This window comes from Podarcis pityusensis (assembly GCF_964106645.2).
Source record: "Podarcis pityusensis genome assembly, chromosome: 9".
Taxonomy (NCBI): domain Eukaryota; kingdom Metazoa; phylum Chordata; class Lepidosauria; order Squamata; family Lacertidae; genus Podarcis; species Podarcis pityusensis.
Genome location: NC_138034.1, coordinates 17,703,338 through 17,727,845, shown reverse-complemented (window position 1 = coordinate 17,727,845; position 24,508 = coordinate 17,703,338). Strand labels below are relative to the sequence as shown.

General features: G+C 43.6%; 1 protein-coding gene across 1 annotated transcript in view; it reads left to right on the top strand.

Annotated features, from left to right (window-relative positions):
• Positions 1-6,528: 6,528 nt before the first annotated feature.
• Positions 6,529-24,508, top strand: part of ATP10D (ATPase phospholipid transporting 10D (putative)) — a 65,483-nt gene continuing 47,503 nt past the window's right edge. Inside the window, exons 1-5 of the mRNA XM_081022217.1 lie at positions 6,529-7,393; positions 16,365-16,406; positions 17,019-17,291; positions 18,095-18,289; positions 23,906-24,110. Of these exons, the coding sequence (XP_080878343.1) occupies positions 7,347-7,393; positions 16,365-16,406; positions 17,019-17,291; positions 18,095-18,289; positions 23,906-24,110 (762 nt within the window). The 5' untranslated portion in view covers positions 6,529-7,346. The remainder of the gene's footprint in view (positions 7,394-16,364; positions 16,407-17,018; positions 17,292-18,094; positions 18,290-23,905; positions 24,111-24,508) is intronic.

Sequence of the window (24,508 nt, the reverse complement as noted above, 5' to 3'; positions counted from 1 at the left end):
TAAAAAAAAACCCCTAGTCTTATACAGAGAAAAATGTGGTATTTTAGTTTTCATCTACATTTTTCATAATTGCACTTTGGTTTAACTTATACTGTTAATTTTAAGGGGTTGTGTGTTTTCAGATAAATGATTTCATGTTGTTGTGATTGATTCTGGAGTTGTACACCACAGTGTGAAGATTGTTATGCCCTGAGAGTTGATTAAGAAATATTTTAATAAATATTGGTATCCAGATATTAATTTGGCATTCTAGCCAAAGACTGCCTTGTCATGATACAAGGTGAGGCAGTTACCTCAGCAGGTTTGGGATACCACTGAAAGCAATAGTGTGGGAGATTGTGTCTTGGGAATCAGATTGATTCACAATCTGCCCAGAAGACTCCCACTTATTTGCCAAGGGGTGGTACAGTACTCTATGTTAACTAGTGACAGAGGTTGTTGTTCTGAGTTTTTTTGTCTCAGGCAACAAAATGACTTGGGTGAGTCCTGATCTTAGTGATTCCCAGTGTGCAGTGCCTGTCTGCCAGGCACCAGGTAAAAAGTCTGGAGAAGACAATTTAGGGGGGCATTCAGGACTGTTAGTCACATAGAATAAAATGCGGAGATCTCATTTCTGTCACAGTTGCTGTTAAATAAAGTGGGGGGACGGGACTAATGGGAACTCCTGGATATTCAAATACAAATACTGTATTTCTAGGAAGGCACTGATCCTAAACAAGAGTTACTAGGATCTCAGCGGGACTTAGAGCTAATAAAGACAGAAGGAGTAAAAAGGGGGCAATTAGACAGAAGTTAGCAGCTGCAAAAAGAAATATGTGAAAGAGAAAAGTAAACACAACGACACAGAAGTTGCCACGGAAGCCAACGCTGCATTGCTCTAAACGGGTCCTCGTGGTGCAGAAATAAAACTACTTGCACATTTGCAAAGCTGAGATTCCTGCTTTTTTGGGGGGGGGGCTGTGGACTAGATGACTCTATGGGTTCCCTTCCGGCTCTACAGATCTGGGATTTCTGTGCTAGAGTTGGGAGAAGAGAAACGCTTGAAGGAGGCGTCAGAAAGGGCGGAGGCCGGGTCCTTGCAAAGACTGGCTTTTGTGGAGGCGATTCGCTGTCCCAGCCTTCCTCCCCCCCCCCCCGTTGGTTCTTCCTACTGCAGCCGGCGAAGTGGGCGGAGAGGGGATCGGCTCCCAGCTGCAGGCGTCTGGCTGCGAGCTTAGGTTTCGGACCATAGTGGGAACAGCGGCGGCAGAGGGAGATCCTTCGAGTGCGCGGGGAGAATCGAGGCCGTTTTTGTGATGCGCCCAGGGGGAGAGGTAGTAAGAGGCATCTTCTCGTGCGAATTCATTCTCTCTCGTCTTCCCCTTCCTTTTGGTGCGTTGCTGATTCCCTTTCTATCCAGAGCGTTTTACCATCCCGCTCTGTCGGAATCCCCTCGACATAGTCAGAAAGTTCTATTCTCCTGGCTTTGCTTTATTAAATCAGGATTTTACTGTACTTGTTATTCTTCTAGAAAAACGAACGTAAGTATTCCTCAGACGCCCCTCTCCAACGCTGCAAGTCTTGTGCATCTTTATTATAATATACTGTATACACCTTTCACCCTAACGTCCCAGGGGCAGGCACGTTATAAAATTACAGTACCTGGTACAGGAAGCCGCACTGAACTTTTAGGATTTACTTCTGAGTAGGCAGAAGTAACCTAAGGAAGGTTTTATCACAGCCGCATGAGGTAAACCTGTGCATCGCTCAGAATGATTGATTCTGTTTTGTCTTTCAGTTTTGTATCTTCGAAATAGACCAGGACAGGTATCGGTGTGGGTTTGCAAACTAGGTTGGTGTCCTTCTATTTGTTGAACTTTATGGGAAGTTAGAACAGTTTTGGGGAAAGTAGAATAAAGCCTCATGTGATCTTTGTAATTATGGACGCAGGGCAGAGCTGTATGGAGTTTGTAAGCTGCAGTTCAACGTTTGCATTTCCTTAGGATGGCCAATCTTTTTAGCAAATGCGTGGTAAGTCAAATCTAAAGTATAAGCACAAGTGTCCCATACTACGTGCCTTGTGTGGCTTTGCCTGTCCTATCTGAGCTGCAGAATAGGTAGCAGCACAGTTTAGGAATGAAAGGCAGGAGAATTGATTGACTCTTATCCTGTGGGCAGGCCTGCAGGCTTTCCTGCACTTGTCAAGGTGTGCCGCAAATCCCCACTGCCTATATGCCACAGGTTCTCCATCCGGTTATTGGGGCTTTAACATTTGCATTCAGTATTAAGGGTTCTGTCTTTGGGAAAGTTCAGCCTGTGGCCTCATGGCACAAGCAAGCTGGATTTTCTTGTTTTGCCCCTATTGAACATAGTGAAGTAAAGAGAGGGAATTAAATTTTTAGACAGAATTCTGAACATTTGTATAGTACTTCCATACATTTAAAGAGCTTCCCATCTTGTTGCAGTCCCTTAGAATTAGCAGTTAGTGTTATTGGTCCCCATATTGCATGGGTGGAGGAGATAAAGAATGAGAAAGAGTGTGTGGCTTGCTTTTAGATCAGCAGGTGAATTCATTGCAGAGGCAAAATTTGAACCAAGGAATTCCTGACTTGTAGATCATTCTCTGCTGTGAACACACCATATGATTCCCCCCAAAGAATCTTGGGAACTGTAGTTTGTTAGGGTTGCTGCAAATTGTAGCTTTGTGAGTGATAAACTAGTTCCCAGGATTCTTTGGGGGAAGTCATGCGCTTTAAACGTATTGAGCCTGGTGGTCTTATGATTTTTGTTGTCGGGGGGGGGGGGGTTGGTAATGGATTAGCTTTGATGTTAATTTGTACTTTTAATAGAGATGGTTATATATATATATAATTACTATTAATTGCCCTGTGTTTTGGATTGTAAATTCCCTTGAGTTACTTTGATGATTAGGCAGGGAACTATAAAATATTTATTTTGTTTAAAAAAAAAAAAAACAGTACCCAGGAAGCCATTTAGAGTTCCCTAGCTACAAACTAAAGATTTACTTTGTGCCTTTAAATCTCCTGGGAGATGAGGCAGTTTCGGCTTCTCCCACCTGTTTTTCATGTGGGCACTATCTATCTACTGCCCTTTTCTACCTGTTGCATTGTAGCCTAGAGACCTGTTTGCTACAGCAACCTTAACTAGAACACACTAGCAAAATGGCAGCAATCAGCATTGTATGTGAGTATTTTGCTTGTGGGATTCTTGTAGCAAAAATAACAATAAAACTAGATGCTTAACTCAATAAGCTGAGTGTCAGTAAAGCATGTAGGATCATGCCCTGTTCTAATGCTGAGTGAATAATTATGCGTCAGACCATGCTGCCCTGCACAATATAATTAGGCTTCCCATTTTCTGAGTTGATTTCGTCAGATCATGTGAAAAGGGTTTTGATTTTGTTGTATCTTCCCCACTCCCAGCCCCAATGAAAGAATCATAATCAGATTAACACATGGCTGATGACAGCATAGAGACCTGAAGTGCCATGTTTGTGCCACGGCTTGTTTAAAGTGGAAGGGTTAATAAGACTCACTATGACATTGAGTTAGGCCTGCATTTCTACTTGGTATACTGGCCTGGTTTTCACAAAATTCTAAACCATGATTTAGTGCGTAAACCACCAGCCCTCTGATTAACAGCCAGACACACATTGTGCCACAAGAAGTATCCCCTGAATGAAGTATCCCCTGTCTTCCTCCTGTGCAGTTGGTTTGCAGGAGGTAATGTCATTGATCATATTTTTCCCTTTCTTAAAGCACTCTGGGTTCAGTGTTTTGCTTTTAAAGTCTCAGGTCACTCACTATACTGTAGTCCTATTGAAATAAACAGGTGTTAACTATGCTTACATAGTGATTTATCTGCTAAGGTCTAATTAATTATGTACCTCATAACCTTCAAACACAAGACTGGAGTTTTCTTTTTGTTTTGTTTTACTATCTATTATATGTTTGTGTTCTTTTTCCCCCTTTTTAAAAAAAAATATTGATTTTTTTCCCCACTAACAACAATCCAATATAAGCCACATTAATACAATACCAAATCTTAATGCAATCAAAAAAGCCAATTATCCAATTCCAAATTAAACATTTTGGATGACTTCCCATTTTCTGTTTCTCAGGAGATGATGATGTTACTTCGTCCTGTTCCAATCCTCTTATTTAATCCAAATAAAACAGTTCTGATCTTAATCCTTTATTTTAACAGCCACTGATGTGATGATTCAGTTCTTGTTGCACCACAGCCTCACGCCATCTTGCTTTTCCAAACTGAAAGAGATCTGGTGTCTGTCTATAGCTCCGGGCAGACTTTCAGCATTTTCTTCTTTGATTTCTTTCCCATCTGTTAATAAGCTGGTGTCTCGCCAGAGCCATAATAAATCAAAGTTAGAGTCCTCTTTAGAGGGTAATGCCACAAATCATTCCGATGTTTTCACACAGTTCCATTCTTTCAATCAATCCGTAAATATTATGAAGTTCTTGTTAATTTCCTCCATAAATAATTGCATTCCATTAATAATTACATTCCATTAGTAGTTAATTTTTTCTTCGATGAAGGTTTGCTGAATCATAAAGTAGCATATATAATGTAACGAGAGAACAAAGGCTCCCCTCCACCTACATACCAATCCAGTTATGGCGAAACTGCTCTCCAGATCAAAACCTTGACACTCAGTGGCTGATTCATTTAGCAGGTTATCTTGTCTCCTTTGTCCAGAACACACCTATTTCTTAAGTCCAAATTCAGATCCATCTTAAAAAACAGAAGTACCTCCGCTCATGGTGGCTGCGTTGAAGAGTTTCCATTATGTGCAGTGCTATGCACTCAGTGTCCCGTCCCCCCCACATTCCATCAGAACGAGAGGCAGGTTTTGGACAACCTGCGAGTGAAAGCTCACCCCCCAACCCTGGGGAGGGCTTGTAAGGATTATCCTTATTATTAAATTATCCTTAATTTGCTGCATGGCCGGTATCCGCTAGCGTGGGATGCGCTGTTTACCATGGCAGTGAGCGCCGGAAGTCCATGTTTGTCTTTCTTCAAAACTGTACTATTACAGCTCTGATTGATAGTCCTTTTACTGGTGGGGCTTCAGGAGTTGGTAGGCACGCTCTCTATTTCACTGCTCTTGTTTTTTTAAAAACTGTAAATTCAGCTATAAGCAAGGTATTTTCTTGGGCTGTCTGTGGGACACCTAGTATGAGCAGATTGTTGATTTTTTTTTAAATCTAAGAAAGACCACTTACACATAAAAAAGAGGACGCTCAATTCCATAATAGGAAGCAAAAAGAGGCCACATATTTGCATATGCCAATTTATTTTTGTATATATACTAATCTGTGAATAATTACTATAATTTCAATGGAAACCCAGTACAGTGGTACCTCGGGTTACATACGCTTCAGGTTACATATGCTTCAGGTTACAGACTCTGCTAACCCAGAAATAGTGCTTCAGGTTAAAACTTTGCTTCAGGATGAGAACAGAAATCGTGCTCTGGAGGCACAGCGGCAGCGGGAGGCCCCATTAGCTAAAGTGATGCTTCAGGTTAAGAACAGTTTCAGGTTAAGTACGGACCTCCGGAACGAATTAAGTATTTAACCCGAGGTACCATTGTACATCTCACTGTCATGAGGAAGACGGTGGCCAGGTGACCTGTTTGCCTATGGTGTTAATAGACAAGGCTGTTGATCTCCTTTATTAGACTGGACTTCAAATAGAAAAACCATTCAAATAGAGGACAGTCCTCTGGCAGCTGTCTTCTGTAAGGTGGGACACATATTCCTTCCCCATAAAAGGTAAAGGTAAAGGTACCCCTGCCCGTATGGGCCAGTCTTGCCAGACTCTAGGGTTGTGCACTCATCTCACTCTATAGGCCGGGAGCCAGTGCTGTCCGGAGACACTTCCGGGTCACGTGGCCAGCGTGACAAGCTGCATCTGGCGAGCCAGCGCAGCACACGGAACGCCGTTTACCTTGCCGCTGGTAAGCGGTCCCTATTTATCTACTTGCACCCGGAGGTGCTTTCGAACTGCTAGGTTGGCAGGCGCTGGGACCGAACGATGGGAGCGCACCCCGCCGCAGGGATTCGAACCGCCGACCATGCGATCGGCACGTCCTAGGCGCTGAGGTTTTACCCACAGCGCCACCCGCATCCCTTTATATTCCTTCCCCATATATTCCACTAATTTAATCGTCTTCACGGTGATCCCCGCAGTGCACATGCTCCTCTGTTTTCCTCAGAAAATCAGCTTGCTCTTCTTAGTTGTCTGTGTAAGGAGACTAGGCCTCTGTCCTCCTTGATACATTTCAGTATCAAGGTACGGCTGTGGAAGGGGGTCTTCGAGTCAGAGATTAAGCGTGAGGCTGATTGAGGATCTCGGGAGTCTGAAGTTAACGGTTCTGGGGAAAGAGGAAACGTTCTGAATCTGACTTCCTACAGACCAGGTTCCCTAGGGTCGGTGGTCTGAGCCTAGTAACAATATTTTTAGGGTCCCGAAGGGAGGGACTGGCAGTTGTACACGTGTGTGTGTGTGTGTGTGTGTGGCTGAGAGGAGCAGGCAAGTGTGGGAGCCATGGAATTCTGGAGCAGCCATCTTGTGGGTCACATGACTCTCTTTCCATCTCTTCTAGAATTTGAGAACAGTGGGAGTTAGTTTATAGTTCTGAAGAGGAAGTCCCTGAGCTTAAGGAAGGCGGTTGCAGCTCAGGGGCGGCCCAAGTTTCTGTGCCAAAGGAAATCCTGCCAATATCTTCCAATGGTTGAGAGCCACAAGGCACAGTCTCGCTGCTGTTTCCCCTTCTGCAACGATCCCCATACAGTACCTTCCCTAGTTATATCTTCTCTGTCGACGGACCTGGCTGTCAACACTGCTTCCTTATTCCCCCTATGATTCCCACCCCCTTCCTTTGCCAGGGCCTTGCTTCCTCCTCTCCCCTTTCTCAACTTCTGCCAGGCATAAAACTATTCCTTTCTCTCTGCTTTCCAGCGATATTACTGCTTCCTCCTGAGCCTTAAGCCCTACCCCATGCTCCCGGGATCCATTTGGCCACTGTGTGGCTAGGGAAAGGGATGAGAGAAGGAGAAAAAGGCACTCTAATTCTCTCACACATTTTTTGACTTACCCTTATAGATCAGCTTCTTCCCTTCATCTTTCTAAACCTGTCAGGAGCCGCACCTGAACTGCACGGCAGCCATATATGATTTGTGAGAAACGGTTTGACCGCCTAGGCCGCAGTCCCGTAATCCAGTATTTTTCCGTTTAAGAATTATGTTTAGAAAGCCTGCTGTGCTGCTCCTTTTGCAAATCCCTTCAGCGGCGATGGCTAAAGAGTCGCTAAATGTTGTTGCATGAAAATAATGTTACTTTGCTTTGGAGCTGTGTGGATCCAGAATAGGTAAGGTGCTATTTTGCTTAAACCACTTGGTTTGTTGTAGCGGTTGCTAGGCTGGAGAAATCATTATGTGGCACCAAGCATTTGAAAGGCATTCAGCCTTACTAAGCGAGTGGCACTGTTCCCCATAAGTAAGGGGAGCGTGGATGTAGCCAAGGGGGGGGGCAGAGAGGGGCAGCTGCCCCCCAGGAAATAAAAATCAATAAAAATACATAGTGAACTGAGGTTCTTCCCCCCTCCAACAAAAATCCTGGCTACGCCCATGATGGGGAGACCATTTGTCCCCCAGCAAATGCTACCACCCAGGTATCTTTGGCATTGTCTCTTTGGGATAGCTTTGGGTGTTGTCCCAAATGTGGTGGGATGTCTTGTGAAGGTTTTAAGGCCCCTTGGTAGCTCTAGCTACGTACTGAGTTTTGTGAGAAGGCTTTTGAGAGGAGGGGAATGTCCCAGTTCAGTGGTACAACATCTGCTGAGCATCTGCTATTCTGATCCCTTGCATCACTGTAGGGCAGGGGTCAGCAACATTTTTCAGCCATGGGCCGGTCCACTGTCCCTCAGACCTTGTAGGGGGCCGGACTATATTTTGAAAAAATATATGAAAGAATTCCTATGCCCCACAAATAACCCAGAGATGCATTTTAAATAAAAGGACACATTCTCCTCATGTAAAAACATGCTGATTCCCGGCCCTTCTGCGGGCCGGATTGAGAAGGCGATTGGGCCGCATCCGGCCCCCGGGCCTTAGGTTGCCTACCTCTGGTGTAGGGCAAGGAAATATTTCCTATCTGAAGCTCTGGACGGCTGCTGCCAATCAGTGCAGACAGTACTGAGCTAGGAGAAGTAATGATCTGGTTCAGTATAAGGCAGTTTCCAACTCTACTACTTGGGTCATTGCAAACATTGAGACAGCAAAGAGGGCCAAGACTCTTCAGAGAGTGGTCATGGGAATTATCAGTTTGTTTTTGTTCTTATTTTTATTATGTATTTTGTTTTTTATATTGTCATTTTGTGTTGCAAACCACCCCAAGATCTTTGGGTATAGGGAGGTATGCAGATTTAATAAATAATAAAACAATACTAAATAAAACTTTATGTTGGCCCTTACCGTGTTATTAGCTGGCCGAAAGGGCCTTGCTATTTTCAGGTGTCCTTCTCGTTTTTTAGTCAGCAGTGGCTCTGTGCACTGAGCAGTTTCATTTCTGGCAGAAATGTAGCAGTGGGTGGCTTTCCTCTTTGTTGCGTCTCCTTGAGCTGCACCTGATTTTCTACCTGTTGCTGAGCTGTTGAATGCTCAGAGCTGCCCTCAGGGGCCGGGGAGGCAGCACCCTTATATATACTTCTCCATGGTGAAGTTTGTTATCTGGAGCCAGTCCTCCTCGTGCAGAAAGATTGCGTAAGCTGCTTATCGACTTTCTCTGCACACTGAAGAGCAATTCGGCAGCGTTCATTGTGGCAGAAACAACTATATTTGGGTCAGGTTAGGGAATGCAGCCCAGCAACAATTTGACTTTCTAGTCCCTGTATGTATTTCCTGAGAAAGTTCTCCACACTTAGGGCTAGAAGGTTACGAAACGGAATCTGCCTTGGTTTAGCACCACTGATTTCAGGACATTGCAGGAGAGATTTGCTGAGTCAAATATTTTGGGTACATAAACAGAAGGGACAAATGTACTGATGTGGTATCTCTGGGTGTCCTCTCAGCTAGAGGGCTCTGAAGTTCCCTTACTAAATGCACATGATAGACTGCAGAGTGGTCTAGAATGAACATATAAGGAATCTGCAGGAAAACCCCAAAGGAATATTTTGGCAAATCCATATTGCTGAGGTTACACCTACACGGCAGTTTTTGAAAGGCGCTGAGCTTCGCACTTTACTTGTTAAACAAGTTTTGTTTGCTAAGTAGCCTGAAAGATAAGCAGAGCTGTGGTAAAGAAGTACTATAGATGCTTTGGGTATACCTACTTGAAGACTCGCACCCATATATTAAAAAGGTACACTAATTAGAATTTGTACTTCGAGCACTCAGGATGTGGGAGGGAGGGAGAGGCAGACTTTCATTATTTTTCTTCCCATTATAAATACTAGTCACTCCTTCAAGTGTAAAAGGAGTGACTAGTATTTGAAATTGAATTCTGAGGTACTGATTAGGACACCTAAAGGCTTTAAAAATTACCGTAATAATAAAATATAAGAGCCCCTTGAAACAGGCATTGGCCATTATGTCTCTGTTTTTAAGTATATTATAGTTGATTGTTAATAGGTTAAATCTCTTTATTATTGTCCTTTGAGAGACTATGAAGTGATTGGGAAGAGTTTGGTATTATCTTCCATTTTAAGTGGGACCAGTTCTCACTGCCTGTGCTATGTTGCTTTTGGTTTTTCCTTGCTATTCTTATGGTTCTGTGCATGTGTTGAGTAGTGGATCTCCACTGTCGGTGGGGGGGAATTATTTAACCACAATCACATTAATTCCCTGGAATTAATGCAGACCATTGCAGGGAATTTAGCCCTGAGAATTGGCCTTGAGCTGTATGGGATTGATCTCTGTTTCAAATTTTAAACTCACTGTCACAATATGTAATAACATGACTAAGTTAGACAAAACAACACTTTTGAAACATGATAAGTTGCTCTCATACAGGTTAAGCATGTACAGTATTAAGGTGGATAAATAAGTATTTACTAGACTGTAATTTTATGCATGCTAATTGCCAGAGTCACACCATGTTTACTGTACTTAGAAAGTCCAGTTGATTTTATTCTACCTTTATAGCTTTGTCTCAGGTTATAATGACAGTTAAGATCAGATAGTATGCTACTTTATTTCTTTTAGGGTGATATCCATCATTAGTCCTGTTCAGAGTAAAAGGTAAAGGGTAAAGGGACCGCTGACAATTAAGTCCAGTTGCGAACGACTCTGGGATTGTGGCACTCATCTTGCTTTACAGGCCGAGGGAGCCGGCGTTTGTCCGCTTCCACAGACAGTTTTTCCGGGTCATGTGGCCAGCATGACTAAGCCGCTTCTGGCAAAACCAGAGCAGCACACAGAAACACTGTTTACCTTCCTGCCGGAGTGGTACCTATTTATCTACTTGCACTGGTGTGCTTTTGAACTGCTAGGTTGGCAGGAGCTGGGACCAAACAACGGGAGCTCACCCCGTCGCAGGGATTCGAACCACCGACCTTTTGATTGGCAAGCCCAAGTGGCACAGTGGTTTAACCCACAGCGCCACCCACGTCCCTCCGTTCAGAGTACACCCATCTAAACAATGGAAATCACTACTACTATGTGTAGGACTAATCTTGGATATCACCATTAAAATAATTCAATTCTGCTGAGTGTATGTTGGTTTAATTTTTAACCTTTAATGGTTTAACCTTTAAAATGTTTAATGGTTTAACCTTTAAAATGCATTAACAAGGTTTATATAAAGACATAATTTGTGTTCATATGGATTGCCGTGACTATGAAAGATGCAGAGATAAACTCTAATTGATGCTGATTAGTATCTGGAATGGTAGGTAGCTCTGGGGCTTGTTAGGACAAGACCTGGATCAGGTTATCCACAGATGTTTATACAGGTTCCAACATCTCTGTAATGTTTCACAGTATCAGAAGCACTTTTCTATTTAAACCTTGCTTGTGTGTTCAGTTTGGTGAATGATAATTCATGAACTCTTCTGTAGACAATGGATTCTATGGTTTTCCTGAATAACGGAATCTAACAAGTTGGTAGGGCTTTTTAAGGGTGAAAACTTGTTTAAGAAGGGATGAATTTCGGATATTTGTGTACTACCTTTCGGTTTGTAATTAACAGTTGATTTCAATCTCCCCCAGTAATGTAACATTTTTTTATCTCGACCTTCCCTTCCTACACACCCTCTGTTTACCCTTCCCTTCATTCATCCTTGCCATCTCTTTCTCTCCCCCTTTGCAAAATGAGCATAAGTTATGCCTCAAGTATTTATATGCCATTTAATATTTCTAAGAAAAGAAAAAGTTACAGAATGGCTCCACTTTCATCCATTGCACATTTAAAATATAAACGTATAGGTCATAGTAGCATCCTAAGCTTCACAAATAAGGTAATGCTAATATAGAACCAAACATCTACCTGCACCACTCAAATTGGTAAATACAGTGGTAGTTGGTAACTGGAAAGACTGACAGCCAAATCTAGAATAGAGCCCAGGAAGTGAAAGGGTAAGTCATCTCCTCCCACCCTCCTTGCTGTTGCAGGCATACTCGTAGTTGCAAAGAGCTCAGTTGCATTGTCATTCCTGAGATGTTGGAGTAGGCTGAACAAAACGTGGCTGCAGCAAAGGCTGTTGGTTTCTGGCAGTTTGCCCCGTCTTCCCTGAATGAGATTAGTTCCTTGAAAGGTTCTTATTTGGCCCTAGGAAGTTATAGGTAACTAATGAGCTATCTGGAAAACTAGTTCATGGGCTGCAGATAGACTGCATTGGTAGTTGTTTCAAACCAGTTGCATACTTCCTCAAAGGCCCTTGTCCACATGCCCTGCTTTCAGAAGTTAGGTGGGCAGCTGCTGGAGAAAGGGCCTTCTCTGTGGTGGCACCCAAGCTCTGAAACTTTACTCCCAGCCGTGTTCACCTGGTGCCTTCACCTCTCTATCTTTTAGGCATCAGACAATGTCTGCCCTGTTCTTACAGTGGCAATTGGGATAGGGTGTACTAAAAAGCAGTGTTAGAAACTCAGATATATGTTAGATGCCAAATGGCTCCTTGAACCAGGGTTATAGTCGCCAAAACAGAATGCTTAGTTGCCACTAAGGATGGCTACACAGTTGTATTTTTGAATACGACGTTTTGGTTCCTGAAATTCATTCTGATTGTGCAGATAAAATATAATGGATAGAATTGTACAGGATCTGTTGCTAGCGTGTGAAAACAGCCAATAATATCCAAGGATCCCCAGGCATGCACCTCCAGATGGTGGAGACATCAGGCGCTATCCTGGCACCCAGGATTCTTCACTTGGTTGCAAGTGGCTGATAGGCAGGTGCAAGATGCACCTGGCGAATTTCAAATGCTGCTAAAAAGAATGGCAAAAATACCCACCAGAAACAATGGGAGCTCCCTGAAGGACCACAAGAAATAATGGGAACAGCAGATGTCAATTGATATGACCAGGCACCATGGAAATAAATATGTTGTTGTTGTTGTTTAGTCGTGTCCGACTCTTCGTGACCTCATGGACCAGAGCACGCCAGGCACTCCTGTCTTCCACTGCCGCCCGCAGTTTGGACAAACTCATGCTGGTAGTTTCGAGAACACTGTCCAACCATCTCATCCTCTGTTGTCCCCTTCTCTTTCTGCCCTCCATCTTTCCCAACATCGGGGTCTTTTCCAGGGAGTCTTCTCTTCTCATGAGGTGCCCAAAGTATTAGAGCCTCAGCTTCAGGATCTGTCCTTCCAGTGAGCACTCAGGGCTGATTTCCTTAAGAATGGATAGGTTTGATCTTCTTGCAGTCCTTGGGACTCTCAAGAGCACCATAATTCAAAAGCACCAATTCTTCGGTGATCAGCCTTCTTTATGGTCCAGCTCTCACTTCCATACATCACTACTGGGAAAACCATAGCTTTAACTATACGGACCTTTGTTGACAAGGTGATGTCTCTGCTTTTTAAGACGCTGTCTAGGTTTGCCATCGCCTTTCTCCCAAGAAGCAGGCGTCTTTTAATTTCGTGGCTGCTGTCACCATCTGCAGTGATCATGGAGCCCAAGAAAGTAAAATCTCTCACTGCCTCCATTTCTTCCCCTTCTATTTGCCAGGAGGTGATGGGACCGGTGACCATGATCTTCGTTTTTTTGATGTTGAGCTTCAGACCATATTTTGCGCTCTCCTCTTTCACCCTCATTAAAAGGTTCTTTAATTCCTCCTCACTTTCTGCCATCAAGGTTGTGTCATAAAAACAGGGAAATGGCTCCCATTGGTTCCAATGGACATTCTTGTTATTTCTTTTCATAGATCAAATCTGAAGTAATTCATTTTAATGCCTATTTGACTGATAATGAATTCCTGTCAAGAGACTTGGGCAAGGCCTACCAGGGTTGTAGGGATTTAAACTCGGGTCCCTGATGTTTCAAGTGCAATACAGTGGTACCTCGAGTTACAAACGCCTCAGGTTTTAAACGCTTCAGGTTACAAACTCCGCTAACCTGGAAGAGTTACCTCGAGTTGAGAACTTTGCCCCAGGATGTGCCGGTGGTGCAGCAGCAGCAAGAGGCCCCATTAGCAAAAGCACACCTCTAGTTAAGAACAGTTTCAGGTTAAGAACGGACCTCTGGAACGAATTATGTTCGTAACTAGAGGTACTACTATATCCTATCCTATGAACCACACTCAAGACAGATACCATTCTACACAAACACTGGAGGTAGGATAGCAACTGAAGCTACCAAGGACTGGGTTCAGAACCTATCAGTGTCATTCTGTCCAAACTTTATATGTGATTTATTAAAATGAAAACACACAAAAAAAACTTCCCGGTTGCAGGTAAGGGGGTAGAGAGAATGGTGACTGGGCCATTTCAGGAGGATATGGATTACCTGGATCTGTTTCAGACTTGGTTCAGGCATTGTTTGGGACTGAATCAGCCTTGGTCATCCTGGTGAATGACCTGTATCAGGACAGGAGGAGTGCATCTTTGCTTCTGCAAATGTAGCTAGTAGCAGCTAAGTGACTGCTGTGGGTCTTACCACAGTGGTGAAGCTAAGGTTAAGAAAAGAGTGATGCTCCTCTCCGATTCAGTCCCAAACAGTGCCTGAACCAAGTCTGAAACAGATCCAGGTAAAACCAAGGTAATTTGATTTTTTTTTTCTTTTTTAAAAAATGGATTCCATTGAGTTTTGTACACTCTTAAGTGGTGCAGTAAGGAGTAACGATAACAACAAAAGCAAAAATATCAGTCTCTCGCGATTTGTTATAAATAAACTAATGCATACACGGAGGAGAGAAACAAGGAATGGAAACTAAAGATAGTTAAGCACATTAGTTAATCAAATCTCTCCAGAAATCTGAATCTCAGGCTGGTGGTTTGGAACCTGTAGATAAGGAAATCATGCAGGCAGAGGGCCTTCTCGGTAGTGGCACCTGCCCTGTGGAACACCCTCTCATCAGATGTCAAGGAAATAAACAACTCTCTGACTTTTAGAAGACTTCTGAAGGCAGCCCTGTTTAGGGAAGTTTTTAATGTTTGATCTTTTACCGTGTTTTTAATGTTCTCTTGGGAGCCGCCCACAGTGGCTGGGGAAACCCAGCCAGATGGGCGGGGTATAAATAATAAAGTATTAGTATTATAAATGACTTTCCCCACTGCCTTCTTTATCTCAGTCAAAACTAGGCCTGAACAGTCTGTGGTGTGGATTCAGTGAGCTGAACTAATGGCGAGGTTTCATTCACCGGATGCCTAGTTGCCCACAGTGGTTAAGCTGGAGTAGCTCAGTTAAGACCACATTTCCATTGTGGCTTTGGCCTTATAAAGGTGTCATGACTGCCAGCACTTTGTTATGCCTCTTCCCGCCCCCGCTCCCCAGTTCATTGAGAAAAGTTCCTTAGGTAACATGATCTTGGTGCACATTTCACAGATAGTGCCCCTGGGGCACAATGTTATCATCTCTCCCTTAACAGCAGTTCCTTGCATTGATGCTGACTCATGGATTTGGGTGACCAGCTGTGAGTTTAAATGGCTTTTCCTTTCAAAATGCTGTTATCAGCTTAGGCTCACACAGCTTTAACCGTGGTGCTATCCAGAGTTGGCTTCGAAGCCAGGTGTCTTTAGTGCTATATCTGCAGGCTATCGGAACAACTGCAGAAGCGAACATATTACAATACCTCATCATGGGGACTATAGCGGGTAGGATATATTCTGCAGTAGGGAAGCAAATCCCCATTTGCCACTGTTTTTGTATCGGAAAAAGCCAAACCGGGTAAATAAAAAAACAGGAAATAACTTTGCAAAAAAGAAGAGAGAAAAGTCTGGGTGCAATAATACATTTCCTAGGTATTATTTATTTATACATCCTAGGTATTATTTTTTTATACATCCTAGGTATTATTTATTTCCTACATTTTTCTAATGGTTCATGGCCATTAACAGTTTTTTCCATCTCCTTCATTCTCACAACAACCCTGTGAGGTTGGACGCAATCCGATAGGAGCTGAGCAGGACCCTTCAGCATTACCCTTGGACTAATTGAGCATTGACTTTGGCCTGCACATTTTATTGCAGCCAGTTATGTCAAGCAAAGCCCTTTCCATGCTTTGCATAGGACGATCCAGCGGTCCAGTCACCCTTTGCATCCTCCCAGTATCCAGGCTGGGTATACCTAAGCAGGAACACAGCCACATGCAGGACCTAAGGACAAGCAGGTTTGCTAGATTGTCCTAAGTGAAGTATGCAGTGGTGCCTGCTTGCGATGAAGTGCTAATGTGTGATGGAGCTCTCAGATATATGTATGGTTATAGCTCACCCATGCGGGACACGGGTGGCGCTGTGGGTTAAACCACAGAGCCTAGGGCTTGCCAATCAGAAGGTTGGCGGTTCAAATCCCCGCAACGGGGTGAGCTCCCGTTGCTCGGTCCCAGCTCCTACCAACCTAGTGGTTCAAAAGCATGTCAAAGTGCAAGTAGATAAATAGGCACCGCTCTGGCAGGAAGGTAAACGGCGTTTCTGTGCGCTGCTCTGATTCGCCAGAAGCGGCTTAGTCATGCTGGCCACATGACCCGGAAGCTGTACGCCGGCTCCCTCGGCCAGTAAAGGTAGATGAGCGCCACAACCCCAGAGTTGGCCACAACTGGACCTAACGGTCTGGAGTCCCTTTACTTATGGCTCACCCACTCCAATTCTAGCAATATTGGGTAGGCTCTGTAATGTGTGCACACAGAGGGAGATGCTGGAAAAGTAAGTTGCACAGCTGACTTCTCTTTTTTTTTTTTTTTAATTTCAGCAGTTGTCAAGCCACGGGCTACAAGGAAAGAAGGATTTCTTGGTAGGCTATCTAACCTGCTAGTTGGTGGAAGAAGCAGGTTGTGTCTGTTCCTGCAGGGAAAGGGGGATGTGTTGAGTGAGAGGTCAGTAGGGGTGTTGGCAGATAATAGGCGGAGAGAGTATCTTGTTGGTCTCATTGATAAGAGAATTTTCCTGTTGGGGATCTTGGTCTGTGCTCCCTTTTCCCTGCCTATTAATACATAGAGCTCTCCAGTCAAGGGGGCACATTTTGAAAAAAAACATCTTGCACAAAGACTTTGGCTTTTCTTTTATAACAAACCCATCCCAATAAATAGCTCTGTAATGTCATTGTGCCATTTAATCAATGATTTCTGGTCTCTCTTAAATGGTTAGTGTCTTTATTATGGTTTTATATGGGCTGCAAGCCAATCCAGATGAGTGGGGTATAAATTAATAGAATAATAATCACCATCATCATCTAAAGTTACACTTCAGTGTTAATTTGTTATCATAAAGTTAAAAACTGGCTTTGGATGAATTGGGTGTTTCTCAACACAAAACAGCAATTTGTCGTTGCTTGTAATGTACATTTCAACTTCACCCAGCTTATTCTGCAACTCTCTTTTTTATCCTAACATGCTGCAAAGTAAAGGACACGACTTGGTTTTCACGAGAACATGGAAGAGTCACTTCAGTGGGCCAGGTGCAAATGGCAGCGCATGGTTTCTTCAGAAGGCAGTAATGATGTCACCTTCCAGCAGCCAGCCAAGACCATCAGTAAACACAGGATCGTTATACCATGTCTGGGGCATTTTAAGGAAGAATACGAAAAAGTATCCCACCTGTATCAAAACAACAGAATACGGACTACAAAGTACCGACTTTGGAACTTTGTACCGAAGAACATATTCGAACAGTTTCACAGGTAACGTGCGCAGTTGTGAAATTAAAGGATAATTAGATAGTATTGTTTGCAACATTCAGAGTGAAAGCAATGGTAGTTTGTTACAGTAATGAACAATTACTAGATAATTTTGGGGACAGATAGTTCCAAATAATCTGCTGGCCTCTTTGAATACGTAATAATTGGCACCCTCGTGTTCAACATTTGCGATAGTTTAGTTGCATGAGATACTGGCATAATGTCACGTTTTGAATTTAATGTAACTGTTGATGTACCCCCGGGTGTGGTCAGTGTGGTGGACCACAACTCTCACCATTCCTGGTCATTGATCATGCTAGGTAGGGGCAGGTGAGACCCATAGTTAAGAAGATTTGGAAGGCACCTGGTTGGCTAACCCTGGTATACCCTGTCCTAAGCACCTACGTCCTGATGTAGGAAGCCTGTAATTTTAAACATAATAAAACCAAAAAGAGAAAACAGAAAAAGGTGATTTGGAAGCATAATGTTTGTGGGAGAAGGTCTGCATTTTGTGGTTGTTTGTAATGTTGCTTTGATTAATCAAGACACGTTTTCTGATTTTACTCTAGTGTTGTGGGATCTTTTCTGTCATTAGTCCCATGAAGTGAATGCCTAGTCATAACATGCATGCCCATAGTTTGCTATAATATCAATTTACCATTCTTAATGAGCTGAATACTAATCTGAAGTCAACTGCTACTCACTTAGGTGTGTCATATCAAGCTCCAGACACTTTTTTTTTTTTTTACACTCGCTTCAATGGCTGACACTAACATCCTGTGGGTTGTTGTGTTTGTGTTTTCCAGAGCTGCCAATTTATATTTCTTATTTATAGTTCTGCTGAACTGGGTTCCAGTGGTGGAAGCTTTCAGGAAAGAAATCACCATGATCCCTCTCATTGTGGTTCTCACAATTATTGCTGTGAAAGATGGTGTCGAGGATTACGCAAAATACCAGTTGGACAAAAAAATAAACAATATAGTGACTCAAGTCTATTGTAGGTAAGTAAATCAGAAATAATATTACCATTGCCTTTGACAAATATAAATATGACGCTGAATAATTAGATCCAGAGGCTTGACAACCATATGTCAGGAGTGCTCTGATGGTGTTTCCTGCTTGGCAGGGGGTTGGACTCGATGGCCCTTGTGGTCTCTTCCAACTCTATGATTCTATGATTTCAACCTGGCTTCCAGTCCAGTTTTGAGGCTGAAACTGCATTGGGCCCCCCCGGTAGATGACCTGTGTTGGGAGATTGATGTGGGAATGTTGAGGGTGGCAGGAGAGGATATATTGATTAATATTATCCTCCCTCCCTAACTCTCGTTAGCAAGCTTCTTTACTTAGCAGAGTGCATCCCCCTTTTACGCAGCAGAAAGCTGGTTGCAAACTCGTGTGAGTCTCTTAAAACAAGAAGCAATTCAATTTGGCTTGCCCAGATTGAGATATGTTGTATTATTCCTGGTAAGACCCCTTTAATCCATCCTAAAAGAATAAAGACACAACAGTCTTATTCATAAGTAGCAAAAAGTAGTTTTACTCATGATCAGGCAGAGCACAGTGTGTTACAAGCAGGTTCACCCCATATGGGAGATAACCTGGGGGACTGCTCCGGCGGGAAGGCAGCCAGCAGTACTGTCCAGGTGAAACAGGAAGTTCGCTGGACGAAAAAAAGATCGAAGCGAAGAAGGTGGCTGCGTGACTTGGCCTTTTACCAGGTCTGGAAAGGTCACGCCCACCTACTAGTCACATGCAAGGAAGGATGCTCTAGGCCAAGAGGAACAGGAAGTTCAAGTGACTGCACCAACATCCCCTGCATGGCCACTCTAGCAAAAGAAGGAATGTTGTACTTGACTGCTCCCAATGGATTACATCCCACAATTGATGGGTGCAGTCGGAGGCATAGCGTGGGGGGGCGTGTTGGTGGGGCCGTGGCCCCAGGCACAATTTTGTGCGGAGGTGCAAACAGGCACCCCCCCCCCCCCAAGCAGGCTCCTTCATCGGAGCCTGGCTCCGAGCGAGAAGGAGTTGCACCTTGGCTGCGGCGCTCGTGCCTGGCCACAGCTCCACCCTCGGGTCGGGCCTGACCCAGAGTAGGGGAGCAGGAGAATGGGTGGCGATGCTGCCGCCCACCGTCCTCAGTGCAGGGTGATACCCTGTGGCTCTTTGTGGGTTTCAGTCCTATCTACCATGGGTGATTGTGCGTGGGGCGTGCAGCTGCTGGTGTTTGCCATAAGCCGTCCTATCCCAGTCTGGTGCCCTCCAGATGTTTTGGACTCCAGGAACTTGATGACCCTTGTGGTCCCTTCCAACTCTACGTTTCTATTATTCAATGGTCACCTTGTAACTATCTGGACATACAACAAGAGAGGCCTCTGTAGGAGATTCCAGCTCTTGGGTAGGATTATATAGAGGAAGGCAGTCTTTCATGAAACCTGGTTCCAAGACTTTTAAGGTTTGGCAGGTTAAAAAAATAGCAATGTGAATAGTTGTCGGAAACGTATAGGCAGCTTTTCCTGTTTGGGAATGTGGGGCAAGAGAATGAAACAGTGCTCGCATTCTCCTCCTGTGCTTAAGCAGATATGCCACAACGGCCACTGACTAGCTCCACACCTTGCTGCCGTTTAAGGGCTTGAATCCCAATCTGCTTCTGAGGAGACATAATTCAGATTGGCTATACAGTGGTACCTCAGGTTACATACGCTTCAGGTTACATACGCTTCAGGTTACAGACTCCGCTAACCCAGAAATAGTGCTTCAGATTAAGAACTTTGCTTCAGGATGAGAACAGAAATCGGGCTCCGGCGGTATGGCAGCAGCAGGAGGCCCCATTAGCTAAAGTGGTGCTTCAGGTTAAGAACAGTTTCAGGTTAAGTACGGACCTCCAGAACGAATTAAGTACTTAACCTGAGTTACCACTGTATGTTGAAGCGATTGGTAATTGGCTCTTTATAGATGACTGTGCTGTACCACATTTCCCAGACGTTAATGAACCTGCCTTAGCACTGGGGTAGGGTGGGAACACACATCGCACCAGATCCAGCTTTCCTTCACACTGGGCTGCAAAATGCAGAAATACCAGCCAGGTATGGAGGGTACCAGCAAGGTATGCGGGTGGCGCTGTGATCTAAACCACTGAGCCTAGGACTTGCCGATCAGAAGGTTGGCGGTTCGAATCCTCGTTACGGGGTGAGCTCCCATTGTTCGGTCCCAGCTCCTGCCCACCTAGCAGATCAAAAGCACATCGAAGTGCAAGTAGATAAATAGGTACCGCTCCGGCGGGAAGGTAAATGGCGTTTCCATGCGCTGCTCTGGTTCGCCAGAAGCAGCTTAGTCATGCTGGCCACATGACCCGGAAGCTGTCTGCGGACAAACACTGGCTCCCTCGGCCTATAGAGCGAGATGAGCGCCGCAACCCCAGAGTCATCCGCGACTGGAGCTAACGGTCAGGGGTACCTTTACCTTTTTATGGAGGGTACCACAGATACACTCCCCCTTGATTCCCCTTCATACTGGCTTTGCACATTTCAAGCCAAGATTTGGCCTTTGAGTGTATATTAACATGCGTAACATTGGCTGTGTGCAAATTGAATTTAAAATATTTTCAGATTGAGCTCTTGATAGGGCCTTGAACTCATTATCCGTTTTAGGAAATGTGCGCTGCTTAGAAGTCGTAATTACAGTTTAACGGTATTGTTTTGGGAGGCAAGAGGCTCTTGGCAGACATTCATGCAGCTTTAGTGTGTTTTGTACCTATACTTCTGTATCGATTTTGCACATTGATTTTTATGTCCTCTTAGAAAACCAGTGATAACCATCTAGGAAAGGAAGTAGGCAACTGACTTGTACTAAATATTTTTAGACTGTGCTGCTCCTCCATCCTCCTTTTCTCTGCTTTTGATTCCCTTCCATTTGGGGGAGCAGGAAAATACAAAAAAAGTGAATGTCCTCTGTCCTTTGTGGCCTCTCCTTTTAGGCTTGCAGTCTGTTGAATGTTTGCTAATACAGATTTTTGGCCCCAAGGGGGGAAAACTGTTTTGTTTTTTTGTTTGTTTGTTTGTGCAATGGTTCCTCTATCCTCTTTTTAAAAACAAACAAATATACCACAAGCCTTTGGGTCTCAGCTAGTTTTCATATTCTAGTTAAGTATAATTAACATGCTTTCCGTCTTGTTTACATATTATTTCCATGTTGCTGACAAATGCCAAGTTCTGGTGGACAGAGCAGTGGCATGCAATTTCTAAGCAAGTTGTTGTATTTGGAGTATCAGGAAAATCAAATCTGGAAGGAGCAGGTCTCTCAAATGCAATTGCCCTTTATTGCTACATAATAAGAATAGGACGAGAAACTCTCCAGCATTCCAACTACAGGAGCTCAAGTGGTTTTGACTATTTATTTATATAAAACAATTATGTACCGCTGTATTGTAGAAATGTATCGCAGCGGTTTACAACGATATAAATACATAAAACCACACAGTAAAATCATTTTTGAAAGTTTGAAAAATAAAAACAATAGTGTTTTTTTAAAAAAACGTCAGTAGACCGTTGTGAGGGATGGACTTCTAATTGTCAGATAGGCCGGTCATTTAAAAGTTGGCACATAAGGTTTTAAAAAAGCACATAACACTGAAACACAGCACCACCTGGCCAGTGACCAAAATAAATCCATTCATTCATTCATTCATTCATTCATAACCCAAGTCTTGTGGGTAGAGTTGCCCTTGAAATCGTTGTACAAGGATTGAATGTGATGGGGACATGAGCAGACGGGATTGTAGGAATGGGTGGTATGTTCTGGATATGGAGGTGCTTGTTCTAAAAATCAAACACACATTCAAGCATACTACTTAACATAACCTCTCCACTGAGGATGTTGAGCAGTTGGTATAACGAGGTCTTGATTTTGGTCATTAACATAAAGAAAGGGGTCCACGTTTCTTGGAAAATGTCTCTGTTCGTTATGCCTCTATAATTGGTCTTCCGTGTCTGGCGAGATGCTCAAACATTGCTGTATCCCAGATATTATTTTCCCATATGTTCAGGGGTATTTCAGTCTGGTTCCTCCATTGTTGAGCTATCACTAATTGTGTTACAGTCAGTAAGAAGTCTACTAGTTCTCTGTGGTGGAGCCCAAAGAGATAGTAGGGCTAAGGCAGAATTTGGAGGAAGGGGTTGGCCTGTGATTGTGGATATAATGGACATATAAAAAACATTGAATCCAAAATGAAACAGTACAAACAATTAAAAAAAGGGGGGGGGAAGAAAAACGAACAAACAAAAACACACATCTACAAATAAAACCATATCATCATTCTAATCATTATGTACATATACAGATATTGACTTCCTTCCTTTGTTCTAAGACCTCAAAATTTTTACTCTTTCTAAATTGTTGTGTCTAATGTAGATTACCTCTATCTTTATACTTTTTGCACCATTTTTCTCTTTCTTTAACCCTGCAAAGCTTCATTCGTTACATACCGATATGCTTATTCCAGAACAATGTTTTTTCATATACTCTTTAGCACATCCCCATTCTTCTACAGTGGTGCCCCGCAAGACGAATGCCTCACAAGACGGAAAACCCGCTAGACGAAAGGGTTTTCCGTTTTGGAGGTGCTTCGCAAAACGAATTTCCTATGTGCTTGCTTCGCAAGACGAAAATGTCTTGCGAGTTCCTGCAGGTTTTTTTTCCTTTTTCCCTTTTTCCCAAGCCGCTAAACCGCTTATCAGCTGATGGCTAAGCCGCTTAACAGCTGATGCTAAGCCGCTTATCAGCTGATCGTTAAGCCGCTTATCAGCTTATCGTTAAGCCGCTTATCAGCTGATCCTTAAGCCGCTTATCAGCTTATCGTTAAGCCGCTTATCAGCTGATCCACTAAGCCTGCTAAGCCCTGTAGCACTAATCCGCTAAACTGCTAATGGGCTTGCTTCGCAAGACGAAAAAACCCGCAAGACGAAGAGACTCGCGGAACGGATTCTTTTCGTCTTGCGAGGCACCACTGTAATAATTTTTGGTCCGATTGTCCCCTTATGAATGCTGTGAGTCTTGCCAGATTCAGCTCAATTGCCTTCTAAATCCGGCCCCACAAACAGTCCAGGAATCAGCGTGTTTTACATGGGTAGAATGCGTCCTTTTATTTAAAATGCATGTCTGGGTTATTTGTGGGGCATAGGAATTCGTTCATTTATTTTTTTCAAAATATAGTCCAGCCCCCCCCCCCAGGTCTGAGGACAGTGGACCGGCCCCCTGCTGAAAAAGTTTGGTGACCCCTGCGGCTACACAAAGTCAGAGTCTCCCCTAAATGAAACTCTATTGTGTGCAAGCTACAGACAATCCAGACTTCATTTTAAAAGGTTTAAAACATTAATACTTTTGTGTTTCTTTATACCAGGAAATACTCTGAACATGCATAGTTAGATGTGATTGTTAATATCAGATTTTCCTACGCACATGTAAAGTCAAAATTAATTGACTGCCTTATAAATGCTTTTGTTTAGTTCCTTGAGAAACGGATGGATTTTTAAATGCATGGTAGTTTATTGCTTTTTGTGTTTCATCGTTTTTTAAAAAAATGGGTCCCGCCCCGCCCCCTCCTGTTTTTTCCTCCCCAGAAATAAAAAGGCATATGTCGAGAAGTTCTGGAAAGATGTTAAAGTTGGTGATTTTATCCGACTGTTGTGTAATGAGGAGATTCCCGCTGACATGGTGCTGATATATACTAGTGATGGAGATGGGATCTGTCACATTGAAACATCAAGCCTTGATGGAGAGACCAACCTGAAACAGAGACAGGTTGTGAGAGGATTTGGCGAGCAGGTATAAATGGGCACTTCTTGGGAGAAAGTCTGTGTATAATCCATATCAGGGGGAATCCTATAAACTTCAATAGTTTTTGACAGTTCTCTTTGTACTGATTTCGGACTCCTGGCTCTACTCATTCTGTCTCCAGGATATCTCTCCTCCCAGCACACACAGAAAAACAACACCAATTTTCTTCCTTCTGGCAGCAACCCTTGTGATTCACAATGTCATTCCAGAAACACACACACGGCCTTTTTTTCAGCCAGAACTCACCAAAACTCAGTTCTGGCACCTCTCAAGTGGGTGTCATTGCCATTACCATTAAGGGAGGTGTTGGTGGTGAGTTCCGGCACCTCTTTTTTCTAGAAAAGCCACTGAATACACACACAAAGGCGCACACACCTTGGTAAATG